The sequence below is a fragment of the Mastigoproctus giganteus genome, chromosome 7, assembly GCF_048544385.1.
Source record: "Mastigoproctus giganteus isolate SK-2022 chromosome 7, ASM4854438v1, whole genome shotgun sequence".
In the NCBI taxonomy this organism is placed as follows: domain Eukaryota; kingdom Metazoa; phylum Arthropoda; class Arachnida; order Uropygi; family Thelyphonidae; genus Mastigoproctus; species Mastigoproctus giganteus.
In genome coordinates this window covers 5,844,133-5,865,317 of record NC_143581.1, presented here as the reverse complement: position 1 = coordinate 5,865,317, position 21,185 = coordinate 5,844,133, and the positions used below count along the sequence as shown (strand labels likewise).

At 38.1% G+C, this 21,185-nt stretch overlaps 1 protein-coding gene across 4 annotated transcripts in view; it reads left to right on the top strand.

Moving 5' to 3' along the window:
* The window catches only part of LOC150082454 (proteolipid protein 2-like), a 219,331-nt gene that overhangs the window by 128,630 nt on the left and 69,516 nt on the right, over positions 1-21,185 (top strand). For all 4 annotated transcript variants that reach the window (XR_016547223.1, XM_090378628.1, XM_090378627.1 and 1 more), the window contains exon 2: positions 15,938-16,157. Coding sequence is in view for 3 of the 4 variants with exons in the window: in XM_090378628.1 (XP_090234754.1) it covers positions 15,951-16,157 (207 nt within the window). In the remaining variant the exon portion in view is untranslated. The remainder of the gene's footprint in view (positions 1-15,937; positions 16,158-21,185) is intronic.

Below are 21,185 nucleotides of genomic sequence, written 5' to 3'. Positions count from 1 at the left end.
GAAGCCTTTTCTGGTAAAAGCACCCTTTTGTCCCCCTTGCTAATCTTGTTGCTCTTCATTGAACCCACTCTAGCAAATCCACATCCTTCTGCAAATAAGAATGTGGATCTGCTTTTAGACTTGTACAGGTATTAGTGTTAATCAGGTTGTCAATGCTTGTTATATTAGCAGCACCATTATAAAATATTGATTAATTACAATGTAAAATACCAAAGCATATTGCTACCAAATAACTTTCTGTACTAATTATTCTAGCAATGACCCAGCCAACATATATACTCCGTTTTTTTCCACTTCCCCTTAGTCGGTTCTGCTCAAATCCTAGTAAAATTAAAATCAAGTTACAACTTACTGATGCATGAAAATTTATCTATTGAATGGTTTCAGCACAACACATTACTTAATGTTCAGTTGCTCACCAACTTTTCACACACATATGCTAGTTTAAACCTTAAATATTCAAATTATACAGCACAGATATGGCAGTTAATCATATCAAATTTCCAACTAACGCACCACAGATCCATCACCAAACTCATCTTAAATAATGTTTTCCTTGCATTCACCATTTGCACTAACTGATGATGCTTATGATATTCCAATGTTGGGAATCTTGGTTCCTTCATGCTATCCTGAAAAAGGCCTCTGAGGTTGGGAAAATTCATATTTTAGCATTAAATCAGCTCACACACCAACCATAAGAATAAGTATTTACTGTAACTAAAATATTTACATATTAAAATAAAATAAAATAAAATAAATATTTACAAAAACTGCTATTATATTAAATTAAATTAAATACATGTAAAAACATTAAAACTGTGATAAAATCCTTGAAATAAAATACACTAAAATAAACCAGATTAAAAGCGATAAAAACAATAAAAGTCTCTGGAGCTTTCGGAAGCATCGGCTTCCTTCCTCAGCAGTAACAAAACTTCCTGCAGCACGTCCATATATAACAGGCTCACGGTACCTATACACGTGGTGCAGTCAGCGCATGGTCTGAACTGGAAGCGGAAATAGCTCGGGAACGTGTTAAGCAAAACCGTTCATCCGTACTTAGGATGATAGTTTCAAACAGAGGATGCATACGCATACCTCTGTCCCTATTCATAATATTGTGGTCGGATGAACAGATTCGTAGGCTCTCGAGCCATTTACGGTTCCAGAACCCATGCGCTCGATCCACGATAACCGCATCCTCTGGGGAAATTTGATGCTGCTTCTCCCAAAAATGTTCAGCCACAGCAGACTTATTGTAATCAGCGGTTTTTATAGCATTTGCATGCTCCCCCAGACGATCCTTGAGCCGTCGTTTTGTCTCGCCCACATAACATTCCCCACAATCCGGGCATTTTATCCTGTATACTACTCCACTAGTCAGGTCCTTTGCTATTGGGCCTTTTACCTGAGACAACACTGTGTGCAACCTCCGCCCGGGAAGCTGCACACAGCGTGTTTTATAACCCCGCAAAACTCTAGCCAGATGCTCAGTAACGCCCGGACAGTAAGGAATGTATGTGGTAGCCACAGGAACAAACGGTTCCTGACGGTTAGACTCTATTCCTCTACTAAATCTGTCTATGATCCTCTGGGGGTATCCGCATTTTCTAAGGTCTGCTGTGACTCGTCTAATTTCACATTCTTTGTCCTCAGAGGTGGTGCAGTGTGACCCTGCTCTATCTAGTAGAGCTTTCACTACACTATTCTTATGCTGCCCAGCTTGTGCTGAACTATAATGGGTGTACTGGCCTCTGCACATAGGTTTTTTAAACACAGAAGTTTTGAGCCTAGGAAAAGAAAGGAAGGGTACCTTCTGTTTCCACCTCTGAGGTAAATTGTATAAATTGGGAGAAGCTATTAAGCCAATGGAGTGCATCATCCTCTCTCCCCTTCTGGACCACGGTAAAGGTATCATCAACACACCTTTTCCATTTCTTTATGGGAAACTGACATTCACTAAAAACCCTGTCCTCTAACTCCTCCATGGCCAGATTGGCCACGATGGCGCTAATAGGAGATCCCATGGCTGTACCGTGAACCTGTTTGTACATAACACCTTGGTACACCATAGTGGTGCTGGCCAGACAAAGTTCCACTCCCGAACAAATATCCTCTACATTTAAAAGTGATCTATTACTCAAAGAGACATCATTACTCAAAGATTTTCTAACGCAATATATTCCATGTTTAATTGGAATGCATGTGAATAGTGACACCACATCAAAAGAAATCATGCTCTCGTTTTCATTTACAATCAAATCTTTCACAAAATTCACAAATTCTTTACTGTCTTTTATGACATAGTTGGACTGGCCCACTATAGGCGAAATCAATTTAGCCAAATACCCTGACAAAGCATATGTGGGGCTTCCTATAAATGATACAATAGGTCTGAGTGGGACTTCTGTCTTATGAGTTTTTGGAAGTCCATAAAACCTTGGGAGTTGACATCCAGTAGCATGTAAGAACCAAAAGGTCTCCCTGGAAATCTTCTCTGCCTTTAACCAATCCTGTACCAGGATTGGTTAAAGGCAGAAAATTTTATTTTAATATGTAAATATTTTAGTTACAGTAAATACTTATTCTTATGGTTGGTGTGTGAGCTGATTTAATGCTAAAATCCTTCATGCTTTCATGTTTGAAATGGTTTTAAAAAATTAAAATCATATGATAAAACCTATGATGATTCATCACAGTGAAAACACAATGCTGAATCATCAGAAGAAATCACTTTTTCCCCAGGGAATTTGGAATTCAAGTTGTTTTAATTCCTTTAATGTCTGTTAATTTTATTTTTTTCAACTCATCAATGCATTATACCAAATGGCAGGAGGTTTCATAAACAATTTTAGAAGCATAGTCATAATTCTTTGAGACTAGAAGCTAAGCTATAAAATTGCTTAGCTGATTTTATTCTTATTGAAGTCATGCTTTACTGTATTCTCAAGCACAGACTCCTTGATCCTGCCAACCATGGAAGGCAGATTCACTAGTCTATAGTTTCTCATCATATCTTTAATATTAGTAGTGGCAAATGATGCAAGAAAGCAAACTTATAAAGCATCAGCCAAAAATAATAAACTTCCTGCATCACTTGTCCATCTCCTCCAATAATTTGTCTAGTTCTTCCTTGAATTTATTCCAACTAGCCACATCCACAACAACAGATGGCAGTTTGTTCCAACAATCAAACACCTGCTGGATGAAGGCAAGCTTCTGGCCATCTATCCTGCAACCATCCTAACCCAATTAGAATTTGTGCCCCATCATGTGTGTGTGTGTGTGTGTGTAGTCTGAGAAAGAGGAAGAATTCCATTAATTTTAAGTCCTTTTTTATGGATTAGAGAAACATTAGCACTTCTCCAGTCCAAGAGGATAAAATCTGAAGTCTGAAGATAAAATATGAAATATAAAATCGTAAGTTCAACAAATTGCAGTGTCTGGAGACTAGGCACCTACGAGGCAATCTGATCTACGAGGCAATCTGATAACCTCACTAACAGTTTTGATGTACTCACACAAACTTATAGTTTAATTGGATGTCATTAGTATTAGTAGAGGCATATGATGCAAAAAAGCAAGCTTATACAGCATGAGCCAAAAAAAAAAAAAAAAACCCTTTCTCATTTCATCCATCGATTCACTCCAAAAATTTGTCTAGTTCTGCCTTGAATTTATTTAAGCTGTATACTTCCACAATGACAGATGGAAGTTTGTTCCAGCAATCAACCACCTGCTGGCTAAATGTAAATTTCCACACATCTATTCTACAACTGTCTTTCCTCAATTTGAATTTATGCTGCCTCAGGTGCATAATCTGAGCAAGAGGAAGAATCCCATCAGCACTGAGCTTGCGTAAACCATTAAAGCCTTATACACCTCAGTCAGATCACCTCGCAGGTGCCTAGTCTCCAGACACTGCAATTTGCAGAACTTAAGCCTTTCTTGGTAAGAGCAACCCTTTGTTCCCTTCACCAATCTTTTAACCCTTCTCCATACTCGTTATAGCAGCTCTACATCCTTACTACATCCTTCCAGGCCTGTATGCAGTACTCAAGATGTGGCCTGACCATTGCCTTTACAAGGAGATAATCACCTCCTTATCCCAGCAAAATTCCTGATCGTGTCAAAGATAAATATATTTATCTTTGACAAGATCCCATGAGCTCCTGCAACCTTTCTGCACTGCTCAGAAAACTTCATATCTGACTGCTCATTTACCCCCAGGTCTTTTTCATTCTCCACTACCCTGAGTGCAGTACTGCACAGTTGGTACATTACTCTGGGGTTACTGCTACCCATATGTAGTACTTTGCATTTGTCAATTTTAAACTTCGGGTGCCACCTCTCGGCCTAACTGCTCAACTTTTCTAGATCCTGTTTTCTCCCACTCAACTATCCCTTTATCCATAGCAGCAACTTGCCTTTAATGTCACACAGCTCCAATTTGTTTAGCACCTTTTATGTGCAAGAGTATCAAAAGCTTTCCTGAAATCCAAGTATTTGATATCAAATTATTTTTTGCTACAGTTCCTTTGTGATCATATTGTAGTATTCCCTTAACAAACCCGTGTGCTGTCTGAAGTTTAATTACTATCCAGAGAAATAGAGTGGGCTAGTAAATCAGAATGTCTTATATTTGGGGATTTTAGCTTTCCAGATGTCAATTGGAATTTGTGGGTTGATGTAACTGAACCATATTTTGTTCCTTCCTTAAAAACTTCTGAACTAAGGCCTGAGGATTTTATTGCCTTTTGTCTGCAACAAGCATGCCAGGAACTTTGAATTACATGAGTGCTCTGTAAATTTTTCCTTTGCTTGGCTATAATATGCAATGCTGTTTTCACATGTTGTTTGAGCTTTAATTTTTTCTTGCATGGAACATTCTTTTTGCAAACACAGAACACAATAATGCCATCCATATTAAAATCCTTTTCTGTGATTGGCAATCCACGATTCCATACAGAGTTTTGTGACACTTTAGCATTAGCATTAGTAGAGGCATTTGATGCAAGAAAGCAAGCTTATGCAGCATCAGCCAAAAAAAAAAAAAAAAAAAAAAAACACACTTCCACTTCACCCCTCTGTTAGTTCAAAATACCTGTCCAGCTGAGCCTTAAACTTATTTAGGCTATCAACCTCCACTACAAGGGATGGAAGTCTGTTCCACCAACCAACCACCCGCTGGCTAAAGGCAAATTTCCGCACGTCTATCCTACATCTGTCTTTCCTCAATTTGAATTTATGCCCTCTCAGGTGATTTTTCTGAGCTAGAGGAAGAAATCCCATCAGCATTGAGCATGCTCAAACCATTCAAGGCTTTATACACCTCTATCAGATCACCTCGCTGGTGCCTAGTCTCCAGACACTGTAATTTGCAAAACTTAAGCCTTTCTTCGTAAGAGCACCCCTTTGTTCCATTCACTAATCTTGTTGCTCTTCTCTGTACTCGTTCCAGCAGTTCTACATCTTTCTTGAAATGAGGCCCCCAGACCTGTATACAGTACTCTAGGTGTGGCCTCACCATTGCCTTATACAAGGGAATAATCACTTCCTTATCCCTGCTGGAAAAATTCCTGTATATCATTGACAATACTCCATGAGCTACTCTTGCAGCCCGTCTGCACTGCTCAGAGAACTTCATATCTGCCTGCACAACCACCCCCAAGTCCCTTTCATTCTCTACCACTGTCAGTGTAGTACCACAGAGTTGATACATTGCTCTGGGGTTGCTGCTTCCCATGTGTAGTACTTTACATTTGTCAATGTTAAACTTCATTTGCCACCTCTCAGCCCATCTGCTCAACCTTTCCAGATCCTGTTGCAGTAGCATAGTGTCAGTAGTGTCCTTGACAACCCTGCCAACCTTTGTATCGTCTGCAAACTTGGACATTAAGCTTGATATACCATCATCAATATCATTTATAAATACAGAAAACAATAATGGACCCAACACTGAGCCCTGAGGGACTCCACTAATAACATTAGTCCACGATGAGCACTTAATTTTTAGCATGTCTAATACCACAGTGAAATTAACTAATTAATTCTGTAATTTCTACTCTGTGTACAAAGTTACTAAATATCACAGTGAAATGAAGTAATTTATTCTATAATGTCTATTCCATCTATAAAGTTGAAACTTACAATATCCGTCAACAGAAGTGTTTTCTTTGATGTCCCAACTTCGAATATCAGAAATATGCAATCAGCAAAAATGTAAAATGAAGTATGCATATTTAATGAAAATTTTTCATCAATAGCATGAGAACAAATAGCATTAAAATATTTTACATGAGAAATTTTCACATGATCAGTGAAATAATATCCCACACTAATTTAATTGCAATAGGGACATTTTGTGTTCCTCTGAGATCTATATTTGAAAAAAAAATCAATTTAAGGAATATACAGTACTTCTTGTAATATTTGTGTTATATGCATTTATATGCACTACAACTACAATGGCCACAATAAGCATTTGCATATGCACATATGCTATGAAGTCTAGTAATTACTGATGTCATCTTTTTATCCCCCCTTTGTGAACTGAGGATACATTTGCACATCTCCAGTTCATAGGGACCTCTTCTGCATTCCAAAGATGGTCTCATAATTATGGCTAAGGGTTTGCTTACCTTGTTTGCTGCCTCCCTTAATATAATTGGATTGATTCTGTACACCCTAGGTGCCTTTTTTATGTTTAGCTTCAAAGATTTCTCTTCCACTTTCCTCTCAATTGCCACAAAAGCATTTAGTTGGTTGGTTGGTTATTTGGTTTTTAGGAGCATTAGCAACTAAGGCCATATTGCTCCGGGATATGTGGTGGTCATTCCCTGACCTTTCCACATCCTCCGTATTTAGTGGTGACGGGCTCGAACCCCGGTCTAATCAAGAAGCGTGTGCTACGCACTGCTGCTCCTTCCCACCCAAAGCATTTAGTATAAGTATTAATATTTGTATTAGTATTAATAGTGACAAATGATGCTAGAAAGCAAGCTTATACAGCATCAGCCAAAAAAAACCAAAAATTCCCATTTACCTATCCATCTCCCTCCAATAGTTTGTTTAATTCATCCTTGAATTTATTCAAACCTGCTTATTTAGCTGCCTATTAGAGTAATAAACATCTGGCATCCCATTCCCTAAAGAATTCCTCATGTCTAAATGTAGATGCAAAATACCTATTCAGTTTATCAGCACCCTGAGTAGGATTATTTGTAGTTAAACTATTAATATCCAGTAGACCTCTTCATGTACAGAAGTGTTTGCATTCTTTGCTAGAGACTTCTTATAATCTGCTTTAGCTTGTCTAACCGCCTTTGTGACTTGATTGCAGACTAGTTTATATCTACCATAGGTTTCTAAATTATCACTCAATAATTTATATGCAACCTATGCATTTTCCTTGCCTGTCACAAGTGTCATCAGCTCATCTGTCATCCATTTTGGTCAAGTCTTGAATGCTTTGCATTTAGTGTAAGCAATGAATAGTTCCCATTTAGAATTTGCTGTTGATAATATCATGAGTTGGTCTCAATGCATAGAATTTAAAAACTGTCTGAGACCACTGTAGTCAGCCTTACAAAAGAAAAAGTCTTCCCTTTACCGATGACAGTATTATGTCTCTAAGTAAATCTCACATCAATATACTGTGATCTCAAAGTGCATAACTGCTTCCCACCCCCTCCTGTGTGTACACATTGTATTCCCCATATTCAATTTCTGCATCCCGTATGTCTGAGTAACACCATGTCTCTGATATCCCCACAATGTCTGCATTTGTGACTTAATTAGTACTTCAAAAACATCAAATTTATTTACTATGTTCCTACATTACTGTACATGCACGTACACATCCAATCACGAAGGCAGTTACCCCTACAATGTGATAAACTTTGTCATGGACCCCATGTGCACACCCTGCATTCACAGCTGCAAGCATCCAGTTTTAACCAGTGATTGTCCCTACTGTTGCTTGCACATGTATCACACTTTGTTTGCCTTACATGACCATGCCCGGGGTTTATATCCAGCTGATGAAGAGTCCCCTAGATTCAAAAGATACTGTTTTGCTCTATTTTATTTTATTTTATTTAGCCTAACTCAATTTGTACCTGTGTTTTATTAGAGAGTTCTACCTTGTTTGTACCTGCGTTTTATTAGAGAGTACTTCCTTATTTGTACCTGCAATTTCCTTAATTCTGTTCCTCCAGAGGTGAGCAATATATTTATACTTTATACATGCATGTGTTCTTACTCTTAGTTACCCCAACCAGTCTAATAATGTACTTGTTCCATCATGACCCACAGCAGGGCTTGAAATCCCCAACACCTTGCTTTCCAGGCTGCTGCAAGTGCAAGAAGCACCTTCACTGTTGCCAGCAGCTACTTAATCTATTAGTCTATGTATCCCTAGAAGCTAACATTTTTGTGACCCACCTAACACTGTGTTGATAGCATCAGCAAACGTTCTCACACCACTTTTATTTAAGTGTATCCTATCCCTGTAAAAACAGTTTCTCCTGTTAATAAGCACAGACCATGCTGAAAACAATTCTATCCTATGAGCCTTATACAGTTTCTTCAGGGCCGAATTGATTAATAAGGCTCTCAATGTTGGTGGTATTCTTCCTCTTGCTGAGACTACACACAAGGGAACATAAATTCAAATTGAATTTATTCAATTTGAGTTTGTTCTAACAATCAACCACCAGGTGGTTGATTGTTAGAACAAACTTCCGTCTTTTGTTGTTTGAATAAATTCCTGGAAGTGATGGATGGGTGAGGTGAGTAGGTTTTTTTTTTTTCTTTTGCTGATGCTCTATAACTTGCTTTCTAACATTATTTTCTACTTCTAATACTAATGTGTATTTCCTCCTACAATGTCTGGGCAGAATTGCAACACTATCAAATTTAATCCTACTTACAACTTTTTAGTAACTTTACCCTGTACTTGTTGAGTAAATCCTCAGATCTGCTCTCCTTATTCTTAGGATTTATTCCGTTATCACAATGGTTATCCTCAACCTAACATCAAAAAGTGATTCCTTTATTCTTTTTTTTCGCTCTCTTCTATCTCCCCAATCTCCATCCACTAGTCCTCTTCTATTTCCAGCTGTTCTCACACCCTCTATCCACGTCCATCTTGGTCTTCCTCTCTTTTTCCTTCTCCATGGCATCCATTACATGGCTCCTCTGGGCAGTCTGCCATCATCCATTCTCTTTACATGGCCAAACCACTCAAATCCTTTTTCCTCTATTTTATCAATGATGGTTTTTTAGATGTTCACTGTATTCCTTATCACATCATTTCTAACTTTTTCAGTCTCAGACTTTATTGCTGATCAATCTCAACAGATCCATCTCATCTCAAAAATCCATTTCAACAGCCAGTAGTTTATTTTTTTGTTTTTCATTTAAGGCCCAAGTCTCACATCCATATAATAAAATATTTTGTAATATTTAGTTTTCACTAATGAGGATTTAGTTTTCATTAATAATATTTTTATTCCATAGCACAGAATTTAGCATTTCTATGACCTTTCTACCTTCACCCAGTCTTCTCTCAATTTCCTGTACAGATAATCCATCAGCCTGAATAATTGCACACAAGTGAGAGGAAAGTGGAGGAGAAATTGTTGAAGATAAACATAAGAAAGGCACCTGGGGTGGATGGGACCTATCCAGTTATATTAAAGGAGGCAGCAAAGGAAGCAAGCAAACCATAGCCATAATCATGAGAGCTTCCTTGGACTCACGAGAGGTACCCATGGACTGGAGATGTGCAAATGTGATCCCAGTTCACAAAGGAGAATCAAAGGGACCTGTGATTCAGGTCCCTTTGATTCCAGACCTGTTAGTTTAACTTCTGTTCCAGGGAAATTAATGGAGGCACTGGTTAAAGGAGCACTGCAGGATCATCTAGACAAGACTTCAGTTATAGCTTAGACACAGCATGGGTTTGTTAAGGGGAAGTCTTGTCTGATCAATTTGATTGGATACTATGATATGGTCACAAAGCAACTGAATCCAGGGAATAACTTTGATATATATTTAGATCTTAGAAAGGCTTTTGATTCTGTTGCATATGGAAGGCTGCTGCACAAATTGGAGCAGTGTGGCATTCGAGGCAAATTGCTGCTATGGATAAAGGGATGGTTGAGTGGGAGAAGACAGAGAGTGGTAATCAATGGACACTGCTCTTCGTGGACTAATGTTATTAGTGAAGTCCCTCAGAGTTTAGTGTTGGGTCCATTGTTGTTTTCTGTATTTATAAATGATATTGATGATGGTATATCAGACTTGTCCAAGTTTGCAGATGATATGAAGGTTGGTAGAGTTGTTAATGACACTAATGACAGTACACTGCTGCAACAGATCTAGAAAAGTTGAGCAGATGGGCTGAGAGGTGGCAAATGAAGTTTAACATTGATAAATGTAAAGTACTACATATGGGAAGCAGTAACCCCCAGAGTAACATATCAACTCTATGGTACTACAATGACAGTGGTAGAGAATGAAAAGGACCTGGGGGTAATTGTGCAGGCAGATATAAAGTTTTCTGAGCAGTGGAGATGGTCTGCAAGAGTAGCTCATGGTGTCTTATCAATGATGTACAGGAATTTTTCTAGCAGGGATAAGGTGATTATCCCCTTGCATAATGCGATGGTCAGGCCACACCTTGAGTACTGTATACAGATCTGGAGGCCTCATTTTAAGAAGGATGTAGAGCTGTTGGAACGAGTACAGAGAAGACCAACACGATTAGTGAATGGAACAAAGGGTTGCTTTTATGAAGAAAGGCTTAAGTTTTGCAGATTATAGTGTTTGGAGACTAGGCACCTGCGAGGTGATCTGATTGAGGTGTATTTTACCCCAGGGCCTCACATCTGGTGAGTATGGGTTTGGCACATCCAGGATCCTGGGCTGGATATCATCATTCTTCTCTTCTTGGTGATTCCTTTCTACTTTTGACTCTCTCTCTCTCTCTCTCTCTCTCTCTCTCTCTCTCTCTCTCTCTCTCTCAGGGTAACTCGGGAATTTTTTTTTGGCTGGTGCAGCATAAGCCTCAGGCTTCCTTGCACCATATAGCTAATAAAAATAATAATAAAGCCTTGAATGGTTTGAGCATGCTCAATGCTGATGGGATTCTTCCCCTTGCTGAGAATAATCACCTGAGAGGGCATAAATTCAAATTGAGGAAAGACAGTTGTAGGATGGATGTGTGGAAGTTTGCTTTTAGCCAGCAGGTAGTTGATTGGTAGAACAGCCTTCCATCTTTTGTTGTGGAAGTTGATAGCATAAATAAATTTAAGGTTGAGCTGGACAGGTATTTGGAACGAGCAGAGGTGTAAAATCAGAGCGTTTTTTTTTTTTTTCTTTTTGTTTTTGGCTGATGCTGCATAAGCTTTCTTTCATGCAACATATGCTTCTACTAATGCTAATACTAATGCTGAAGTATTTAAATTGTTGTACGGTTTTAACCTGTATTCCATCTAAATCCAGAACAGCCTCACTTCCATTCATGTACTCTGGCTTATTAAAATTATCTGTCAGTCCCCCATGTTTTATATTCTTCTAGCAACACTCTGCCCATGTAATTTGCATCTTCATCATCCTATGCTACTTGGTCGTCTGCAAACAGTAGATTGTGAAGGTACTTATTTTGACCAAGGGGAATGCCCATTGAACTGCACTTCTGTGACCATGGTCTTAGAATAACTTTCAGGTATAATCCAATTTCTGACCCACACAAGAAATGATTTTCTTGATAGTTTTGAGCCAATTTTAACACAGCATGTATCGTTCTTATGGATCCTTTTAATTATATTAGTTAATGGCTGGCTTATCTACATTTTTCCATGGCCTTCCACAAAACGTTTCTTGGCACATTATCATATGTACGTTTTCTAAGTCTATGAACAGCATATCTGCATCTTGGTTTGTTGCCTGACATTTTCCCAGAATTTGCTTAACAGTAAATAAATGGTCTATACATGAGCATCCAGTCGTAAAGCCGCATTGTTCCTTAGAAATTACAATATATTGTTCCAGTTTTGATTTTAACACTTTTCCAAATAGCTTAGCAATAGGACTCATCACGCAAATTCCTCTATAATTGGAACATCTTCTATCACATTTTTTTGAAGATTGATGTGATGTATCTGGCTGTCATCTCATCTGGTATATCATTGCCATCACATAATTTGTTGAAGAGTCAAGTTAGCAGATTTGTAACTTTTCGACCTCCATGTTACCGGCTGGTCCTGGTGCTTTACCATTTTTTGCCATTTTTATTTCCTGTTCCACTTGCTTAATTTGAATTTTCAATCCACTTTTATGGCAACTGTCTGTTTCAGTTTCTCTCAATTCCTCTCTTCCTTTGTTCAACAGCTGTGCATAATAATTGACCCATTTCTCCAGATCTATTATTTCCAGTCTAGCAGTTTGCTTATAATGTTTCCTGAAACTCTTTAATACTCTCCATGCCTCTGCAGACCTTGTACATCCCACTTTGCTGTTCATCTCGGCACATGCTCTATCCCAAGGCTCGTTCTTTGCCTTTGTGCCTTTGATGACTTCAGCTTTCACTTCCTTATTTTTTTCTTTATATATTTTTCTGTGAGCTTCACTTTTTGAGCTCCACCATCTTTGGTATGCTTCCCTTTTTTTCCTTTATTAATTCCTTAATATTCGTGTTCAGCAAGTCATTTTGTTTCATCTTTTGAGATTTTCTTATTGCCTCTCCAGCAATTTTCTTCACTGTTTCCTTTAGATATTCATTATACATTCTTGCACTCTCCCTGTAGCATTCATCTAATTCTTGATCTAGTATTTGTTGATACAAACCCCTAGTGCTCTCATTTTTAGTGAGTCCACATTAAATGTTTCAGTGTCAAGTTGTTTATTCCTCTCAAAGTCTTTCTTCCTTTTTCTGGCATATCCATGGGAACGACAATGTAGCCTTCACCAAAAAGTGATCAGAACCACAATTTGTTCCTCTCTGGGCTCTAACATCACAAACAAAAATCATACTTTGTTTAGTAATCACATAATCAATTACTGATTTTAGTCCCTTTGTTTCTTGAAACCATATGAATTTAACTTGAAATCCTCAGATCTCCTACTCTTAATAACATTAGTACCAACTATACTATCATTATTGTCAACAATATTAAGGACATTAAGGGGCCAAGAACTGAATGCTGTTGTACCCATTCAAAACAGTAGTCCATCAAGTGCAGTTGCCATTTATAACTACTCTCTCTCCCTACCATCCATTTATTGATAGTAATAACTTGCCCATAAAGGAACATTCCTCCAATTTACACAACAGTTGTTCATGTAGGATTTTATCAAAAGCTTTAATGAAATCTAATAAGATGACGTCAAAGCTAATCCTTCTAGCCATTTCTGTTTACTGGCAACCTCGTAGTAGCTAATCAGATTAGCCAGACACAAATAATCTGATTGGCAATCATTCTGCAATTTCCATATAATTTCATACCTGTCCAGATAACCTTGAGTTGCATCCTTAACTGAGATCTCCATAATCATTTGTGGCACAGAAATGATTGGTGTGTAGTTGTTCATTTCACCATCTATGCAAATAGAAGAGATGTTTGCATCTCTAATCAATAGGGACATTGCTGAATCCTTGGATTCATGTGATGGTCTCAGTGAAAGAGCTAAAGGTTGACTCATCTGTTTTGCTGCTTCTTTTATAACTTCCCCTATAACTGGATACATTCTGTCAGCTCTTGGTGCCTTACACACTTTTAGCTTGTAACAATTTCACTTCTAGTCCAATTATTGCAAGTGCTAACATAAGTAAATTTGTTACTGTTCTATGCACTTTTAGCTAAGGATTTCTCATAAACTAAGAAACTTAGCTAATCTCAGCATGCCTAACTCCCTGAGTAATCTTATTACGGAATAATTTATATTTATTCTAGGAATCAGGGTCTGCTATTGGGTAGCAAATGCCAGCAAAGCGAGCTTAAATAACTTTAAGGGGTGTGTCAGGGTAATTAACTATACAAGAACACTAAGCCTTAATTGTTTATACAGCAATGTCAGAAGTGTCGTCGATTAATGAATGAATTCAAACTGCTCATTAGAACAAGTAACATTGACATAATAGGACTTACAGAAACGTGGTGCCACCTGAAGATAAGGGATGTTGCGTTTCAGTATAATTAGTATGTATAATTAGGAAGGTTATTATTATTATTTATTTGGTTTTTTTTAGGAGCATTAGCAACTAAGGCCATATTGCTCCGGGGATATGCAGTGGTCATTCCCTAACCTTTCTGCATCCTCCGTATTTGGTGGGCATGAGCTCGAACCCCGGTCTTATCAAGAAGCGTGTGTTACGCCCTGGTGCTCCTGCCCACCTGGCTACGGAGGCGCCTAATTAATTAGGAAGGACAGGGAAGATAGAAGGGGCAGTGGGGTCATGCTTCTTATTAAAAGTAGCCTGAGTGCGACGAAAGCTTTCCTGGATTCAGACATTTTGCATGCTAGTATAGAATCTGCATGGTGTGAAATAAATAAATAAATAAATAAATAAATTTTCTGTTTATACTCCGGTACGACAACCAAGTTAGTAGAGTTTACAATAAATCGTCAATACAGATATTTATTGTATTTAGTAGTCATCGGCATGAACCCCCGGTCACTCAAGGAACGCGTGCTATGCACTCTCGCTCCTGAAAATGTGTGATGCACTCTCGCTCCTGAAAATGTGTGAAACGGAGGGAGTTGTTTGAACTGGATTGTAGGAAATTTTATTTTAGCCAGTGAGTTACAAATTACTGGAATAAGTTACCTACATGGGTGGTAGAAGGCTGATACTCTGGGGAAATTGAAAGGTCAGCTGGATAATTACCTAAGAGCGGAGGAAATGCATAGGTTGTCCATTTCCTCTTCTCTTATTAATTTTTATTATTTACTTTTTTTTTAATTTTCTTCTTATTAATTTGTTTTTATTCTTATTATTTTATTTTATGTATTTTTTGTTATTTTATTATTGTTTTTTTTTGGCTGGTGCAGCATAAGCCATAGGCTTCCTTGCACCATGTGGCCATTACTAATACTAATTAATTTATATTCTCCCCATGCATTTTTCTTCTCTATCATTAAGGTCATAAGTTCTTTTGTCATCCATTTTCGTCTGTCTTAAAGGAATACCCTTTTATTGGTAGTATAAAAAGCTTAGTAGCTTCCAGAATAACTTCTTTAAAGATTTATTATTGAATATTGTACTCATTATAGTTGCCATTTGTCTCCATTGAAAAAGATTTATATAATGCCTAAGACCAATTTAAGCCCTCTAGAGGAAAGAAAAACCCTTTCTCTTTCAGTGGTTACTTGTTTAAATGGATCCCACGTACATACATTGTGATTGCTGCTGATCACAGTGTATGATGGTTCCATTGTGATTGCTGCTGATCACAGTGTATGGTGATTCCATTGTGATTGCTGCTGATCACAGTGTATGATGGTTCCTTACTGATAACCAGGTTTAGAATATTTCTTTCCCTTGTGGCATCTCTAACATGCTGATGTAAGTGTGGTCATCAATTCTAGATATAACTGGCTACTAGGTGAATGGCCAATCCACAAGTTCAAAATACTAGACAACTAAAAGTACTACTGCTCCTCCCTCCTTTATTTGTTAATGAGTGTACATTCCACCAGTGGAATGTACACTCATGAAGCTGAACACACCACAGGTTGGGAATCACAGTATTAGATAACTAAGTCAGACATGTATTTGAAAATAAGATACAGATCACTGGATAATCCTTTTTTATAATTTGTTTTTGTAGGATTAATATTATAGCATTAGAGAAATGCTTATTTATTTAAGATTGTGTGCTACGATTCTATGATTCTAATAGAATATTTTCTTCTTTTCAAATAGTTACTTTTAAACCATGGATCCCATGTCTGCAAGAGATTACCAAGAAAACATTGCTACAGCAGCTACAGTTGCAACTGCAGCAAATGCTGCAGCAACTGCCTACAATACTACTATCACACCACCCCCACCTCCACCCCCATCCACCAAACCAGCAGTCAGTCTTCATTTCGATAAGAGCTATGCCAAAACCTTTCCTGGAATCTTAAAAATACTTGAAATAGTAAGTTACAAATCTTTTACCACTTAAATTTCATCATAAAAATTATCTCATATTTTATTATTTATTTATTTTATCTAATGCATTACAGTTTTTGCCACCAAAATGAGCTCGCAAAGCAGTTCAAGTTTTTACTTGTTCATTATAAAAACGGTTTTTCTATGCGATCTTTTGTAGGTTATGGGCCCAGATGATAGTGTGTGTTGTAAGTGATCGAAAATTGATTTGCTTTTTAAATTGATGCAATCCATTGGAAATACTTTGGTTCCATCGTCTTTTGAAAAGCTTGAAGATAGCTCAAATTACATCGATTGAACATACAGCATGGAAATACATCTAACGAACTGTGATTTGTGGGATTATGTGGACTGCACGAAATCTGAAGACAGGTTAGAAAAACGTGCATTGGCAGCCATTGTGTCTGGCATCAATCAAGTCGCATATCTACATGGAGATTTGTGAGCTGAAAACCTGCCTAGAAATATGGGAACAACTGGAAAAGGTATATGAGTCAAAAGGATTTTCAAGAGTAGCTGCACTTATTGAACAATTAGTAATGATTCATTATTCTGAGTATAAAGGTATAGATGAATATCTTAATAAAAAGGTAAGAATTGCTCAATGTTTAAAGGCTACTGATAACTAAATTAAAGATGGCATTTTAGCTGCATTGATATTTTTTAGTTTGCCCGATCAATATAAACTGTTAATTATGGCACTCAAAAAATGCGGTGCAAAGTTGGCAACTGATTTGGTAAAAAAACGTCTCTCATCCAAAGTGTTGAAATATGAAAATGAACGCAAGGATTCTGCTTTGTTTATGAAATGTAAAATGACAAATAAGGAAATGTTTCTATTGTAATAAAATCAGGCATTGTTCTGTGGATTGTCAAAGAGGAAATAAATCAGATAATAGCAAGCATGGTGGCAATATTAAAAGAGCAGAAATGGGACTAGTTGTACGAGTTCAGACTATAGCTCTTGGTTTTGGCAAATTCAACATCAATGATTGGTTTGTAGACTTCAGCGTGATAGTGCACCTCACAAGATGAAAGGACTGGTTAACAAATGTTAATCAGTTAGACAACGGCACGCAGCACTGTCACAACTGCATTGGGACAACAATGTTAAATTACTGCGATTGGAGATACGACGATTTTGCTTCGAGTCAAAGGAGAAGTAATCAAGACACCGACTCGAGATATAAGGTATAGAGAAGGACTCAATTTAATTTAATCTCTTATCACAGCTGGGAAGAAAAGGTGTAAGAACTACATCTGAAGGTGCAGAGATGTGCAAACTGACAGATTGTAGAGTTCTCCATCCACTGATTTTGCCACTAAGCTGATTGCAGTGGCAAAATCAATGGATGGAGAACTCTACAAACTGGAACGTAATCATGAGATCATATTTTTTACGATAAGCAGCAGCAAGTACAAAATTTGGCATCGTCAATTTGGACATCTGAGTACAGGTAACATGACAAAACTTCGAGAAGAAATTAGCATTAGCATTAGTAGAGGCATATGACAAAGAAAGCAAGCTTATGCAGCATCAGAAAAAAAAAAACCGCTCCCATTTCACCCCTCCATTCATTCCAAATGCCTGTCCAGCTCAGCTTTAAATTTATTTAGCCTATCAACTTCCACAACAAAAGATGGAAGTCTGTTCCACCAATCAACTACCCACTGGCTAAAGGCAAATTTCCACACATCTATTCTACAATTGTCTTTCCTCAATTTGAAACTGTGCCCCCTCAGGTTCTTAATCTGAGCAAGAGAAAGAATCCTATCAGCATTCAGCTTGCTCAACCCATTAAACACCTTATACACCTCAATCAGATCACCTTGCAGGTGCCTACTCTCCAGGTGCTGCAATTTGCAGAACTTAATCCTTTATTGGTAAGAGCACCCCTTTGTTCCCCTCACCAATCTTGTTGCCCTTCTTTGTACTTGTTCTAGCAACTCTACATCCTTCCTAAAATGAGGCCTCCAGACCTGTACACAGTACTCTAGGTGTGGCCTGACCATTGCCTTGTATAACCTCCCTGATAATCACTTCCCTGTCCCTGCTAGCAAAATTCCTATATATCATGCGCCTCCGTAGCCAGGTGGGAAGGAGCAGCAGTGCGTAGCACACGCTTCTTGATTAGACTGGGGTTCGAGCCCGTCACCACTAAATACGGAGGATGCGGAAAGGTCAGGGAATGACCACCGCATATCCCGGAGCAATATGGCCTTAGTTGCTAATGCTCCTAAAAACCAAATAACAACAACAACAACCTATATATCATTGACAAGACTCCATGACCTGCCCTGGCAGCCCATTTGCACTGCTCAGCGAACTTCATATTTGACTGCACAATTACCCCAGGACATTTTCACTTTCCACTTCCCTGAGTGTAGTACCACACAGTTGGTACTTTTCTCATGGGTTATTGCTACTCATATGCAGTACTTTACATTTGTCAATGTTAAACTTCAGTTGCCACTTCTCAGCCCATTTTCCCAACTTATCTAGATCCAGTTGGAGTACTGTCTTTACTGTCATTAACAACTCTGCCAACCTTTGTGTCATCTGCAAACTTGGGCATTAAACCTGATATACCTTCATCAATATCATTGATAAATATACAAAACAACAATGGACCCAACACCGAACCCTGGGGAACTCCACTAATAACCTTTGTCCATTGATTACCACTCTCTGTCGTCTCATGCTCAACCATCCCTTTATCCATTGTAGCAACTTACCCTTAATGCCATACCTCTCCAATCTGTTCAAGTCTTCCATGTGCAACAGTATTATTGAAATTCAACACAACTGAAATTCAACACAATATTGAAAGCTTTCCTGAAATCCAAGTATATGATATCAAAGTTATTTTTGGCATTCAGTTCCTTTGTGACCACATCATAGTATCCAATCAAACTGATCAGACAAGACCTCCCTTTAACAAACCCATGCTGTGTCTTAACTATTACTGCAGTCTTGTCTAGATGATTCTGCAATGCTTCTTTAACCACTGATGCCATTATTTTCCCTGGAACACAAGTTAAACTAACAGGTCTATAGTTACTTGTGTTACCTTTTGAACCCCCCCCCCCTTTGTGAATTGGTGATACATTTACAAACCTCCAGTCTGTGGGGACCTTCCCTGAGTCCAAGGAAGCTCTCATAATTATGGCTAAGGGTTTGCTTACTTCTTTTGCTGCCTCATTTAATATAACTGGATAAATCCTGTTCACCCCAGGTGCCTTTTTTATCAACAATTTCTCCTCCATTTTGCTCTCAGTTATTACAAGATCACTTAGCTCCCTGTTAGAGTTTGATAAACTTCTGGCACTCCCCTCATTGAATAACTCCTCATGTGAGAATGTAGATGAAAATACTCATTCAGTTTATCAGCTACCTGAGCATGATCATGAATAGTCAACCCATCTATGTTAAGGTGGTCCAATTTGATTCATTCCTTTCCTTCTAGAGTTTACATAAGTAAAGAACTCTTTGCTGTTTTTCTTTGCATCCTTTGCCAAAGATTTCTCGTAATCTGCCTTCACCTGCCTAACCTCCTTTGTGACTTGATTACAGACAAGTATATCTGCCATAGGCTTCTGTGTCACCTGACACTTTATACGCATCCCATACATTTTCTTCTCTGCCACGAGCCTCATTAATTCACCTGACTTCCATTTAAATGGCAATGGGTGTCGATTTTAAGGATCAGCTTACATGATGTTTGCACAGGATGCAGGAAAGGAAAAGAACATAGGCTACCATTTCCTAAACAGAAGGCGAATCGTGCTACTTGCAAACTTGGTCTGATTCATTCAGATTTGTGTGGATCAATGGAAGAAAAATCGATTGGCGGCAAGCCTTACATATTTACTTTGACGGATGACTTTACACAAAAAATGTTCATCTACTTTCTCAACAGCAAAACAGAAGTCTTGGAGAAACTGAAGGATTTCAAGGTTCCAGTTGAAACTGAGACAGCACCCAAAATGCGTGCAATTCGTGATGATAATGGAAAGGAATATGTCAATCGCGATTTTGAAGATTTCTTAAAAAAACAGGATTCAACATTAAATGACTGTGTCGTACACCCCTGAGAAAAATGGTGTTGCTGAACGCATTAATAGGACACTTTGTGAAAAAAGCACCCTCGATGCTTTACGAAGCAAACTTACCAAAGGAATATTGGGCTGAAGCGGTAAATGTGGCTACTTGAAGAACTTGAGCCAAACTGTTGCTGTAAAGAACATGACACCTGAAGAAGCATGGAGAGGAACAAAACTGGACCTGACAAGGCTGAGGGTTTTTAAATGTGTAGCCCACATACACATACCACGAAGGAAAAGAAAGAAATGGGATGCAAAGTCAGGTGGGTACCTCTTTGTCGGTTATTATGAGAGTTCAAAAGCATACAGACTTATTAGTATGAAACAAAAGAGATCAAGAAGGCCCAAGATATCATTTTTGATGAAAATAGATTTTTAGCAGCCAAGAATGTACGAGTTCTGGATGAACCATTATACGATAATGAGCCAGCATTCAAGAAAAAGAAGGTGATACTGCAAGTGATCAGCAGAAAACAAGGAGTATTCAGACTAATAAAGAAGGAAAATTTGATTTCAAAAGAGGAATAATGATGTTGAACGAAAAGAGACCACTGTCTATTACAATGATGAATCGAGCAGTGAGAAGAGCATCAAATCATTGGATAAGACTTTGTGCAAAGACTCAGATAGCTCAAAAATGAAGGCGACATGATAGATTCAAATAAAGTGACAGTACCAGAATATCGGACTAATTTAGGACAACTGCAATGTGAGTGTAATTTATCTTCCTGGTAATTTCTCTTCAACTTTCCTCTCAGTTATTACTAATTCCTTTAGTTCCCTGTTAGAACTTGATAAACTTCTGGCATCTACTTCCCTAAAAAATTCCTCTTGTGAATGCAGATGCAAAATACTCATTTAGTTTGTCAGCAACCTGAGCAGGATCATCACCAGTCAAATCATCAAGTAG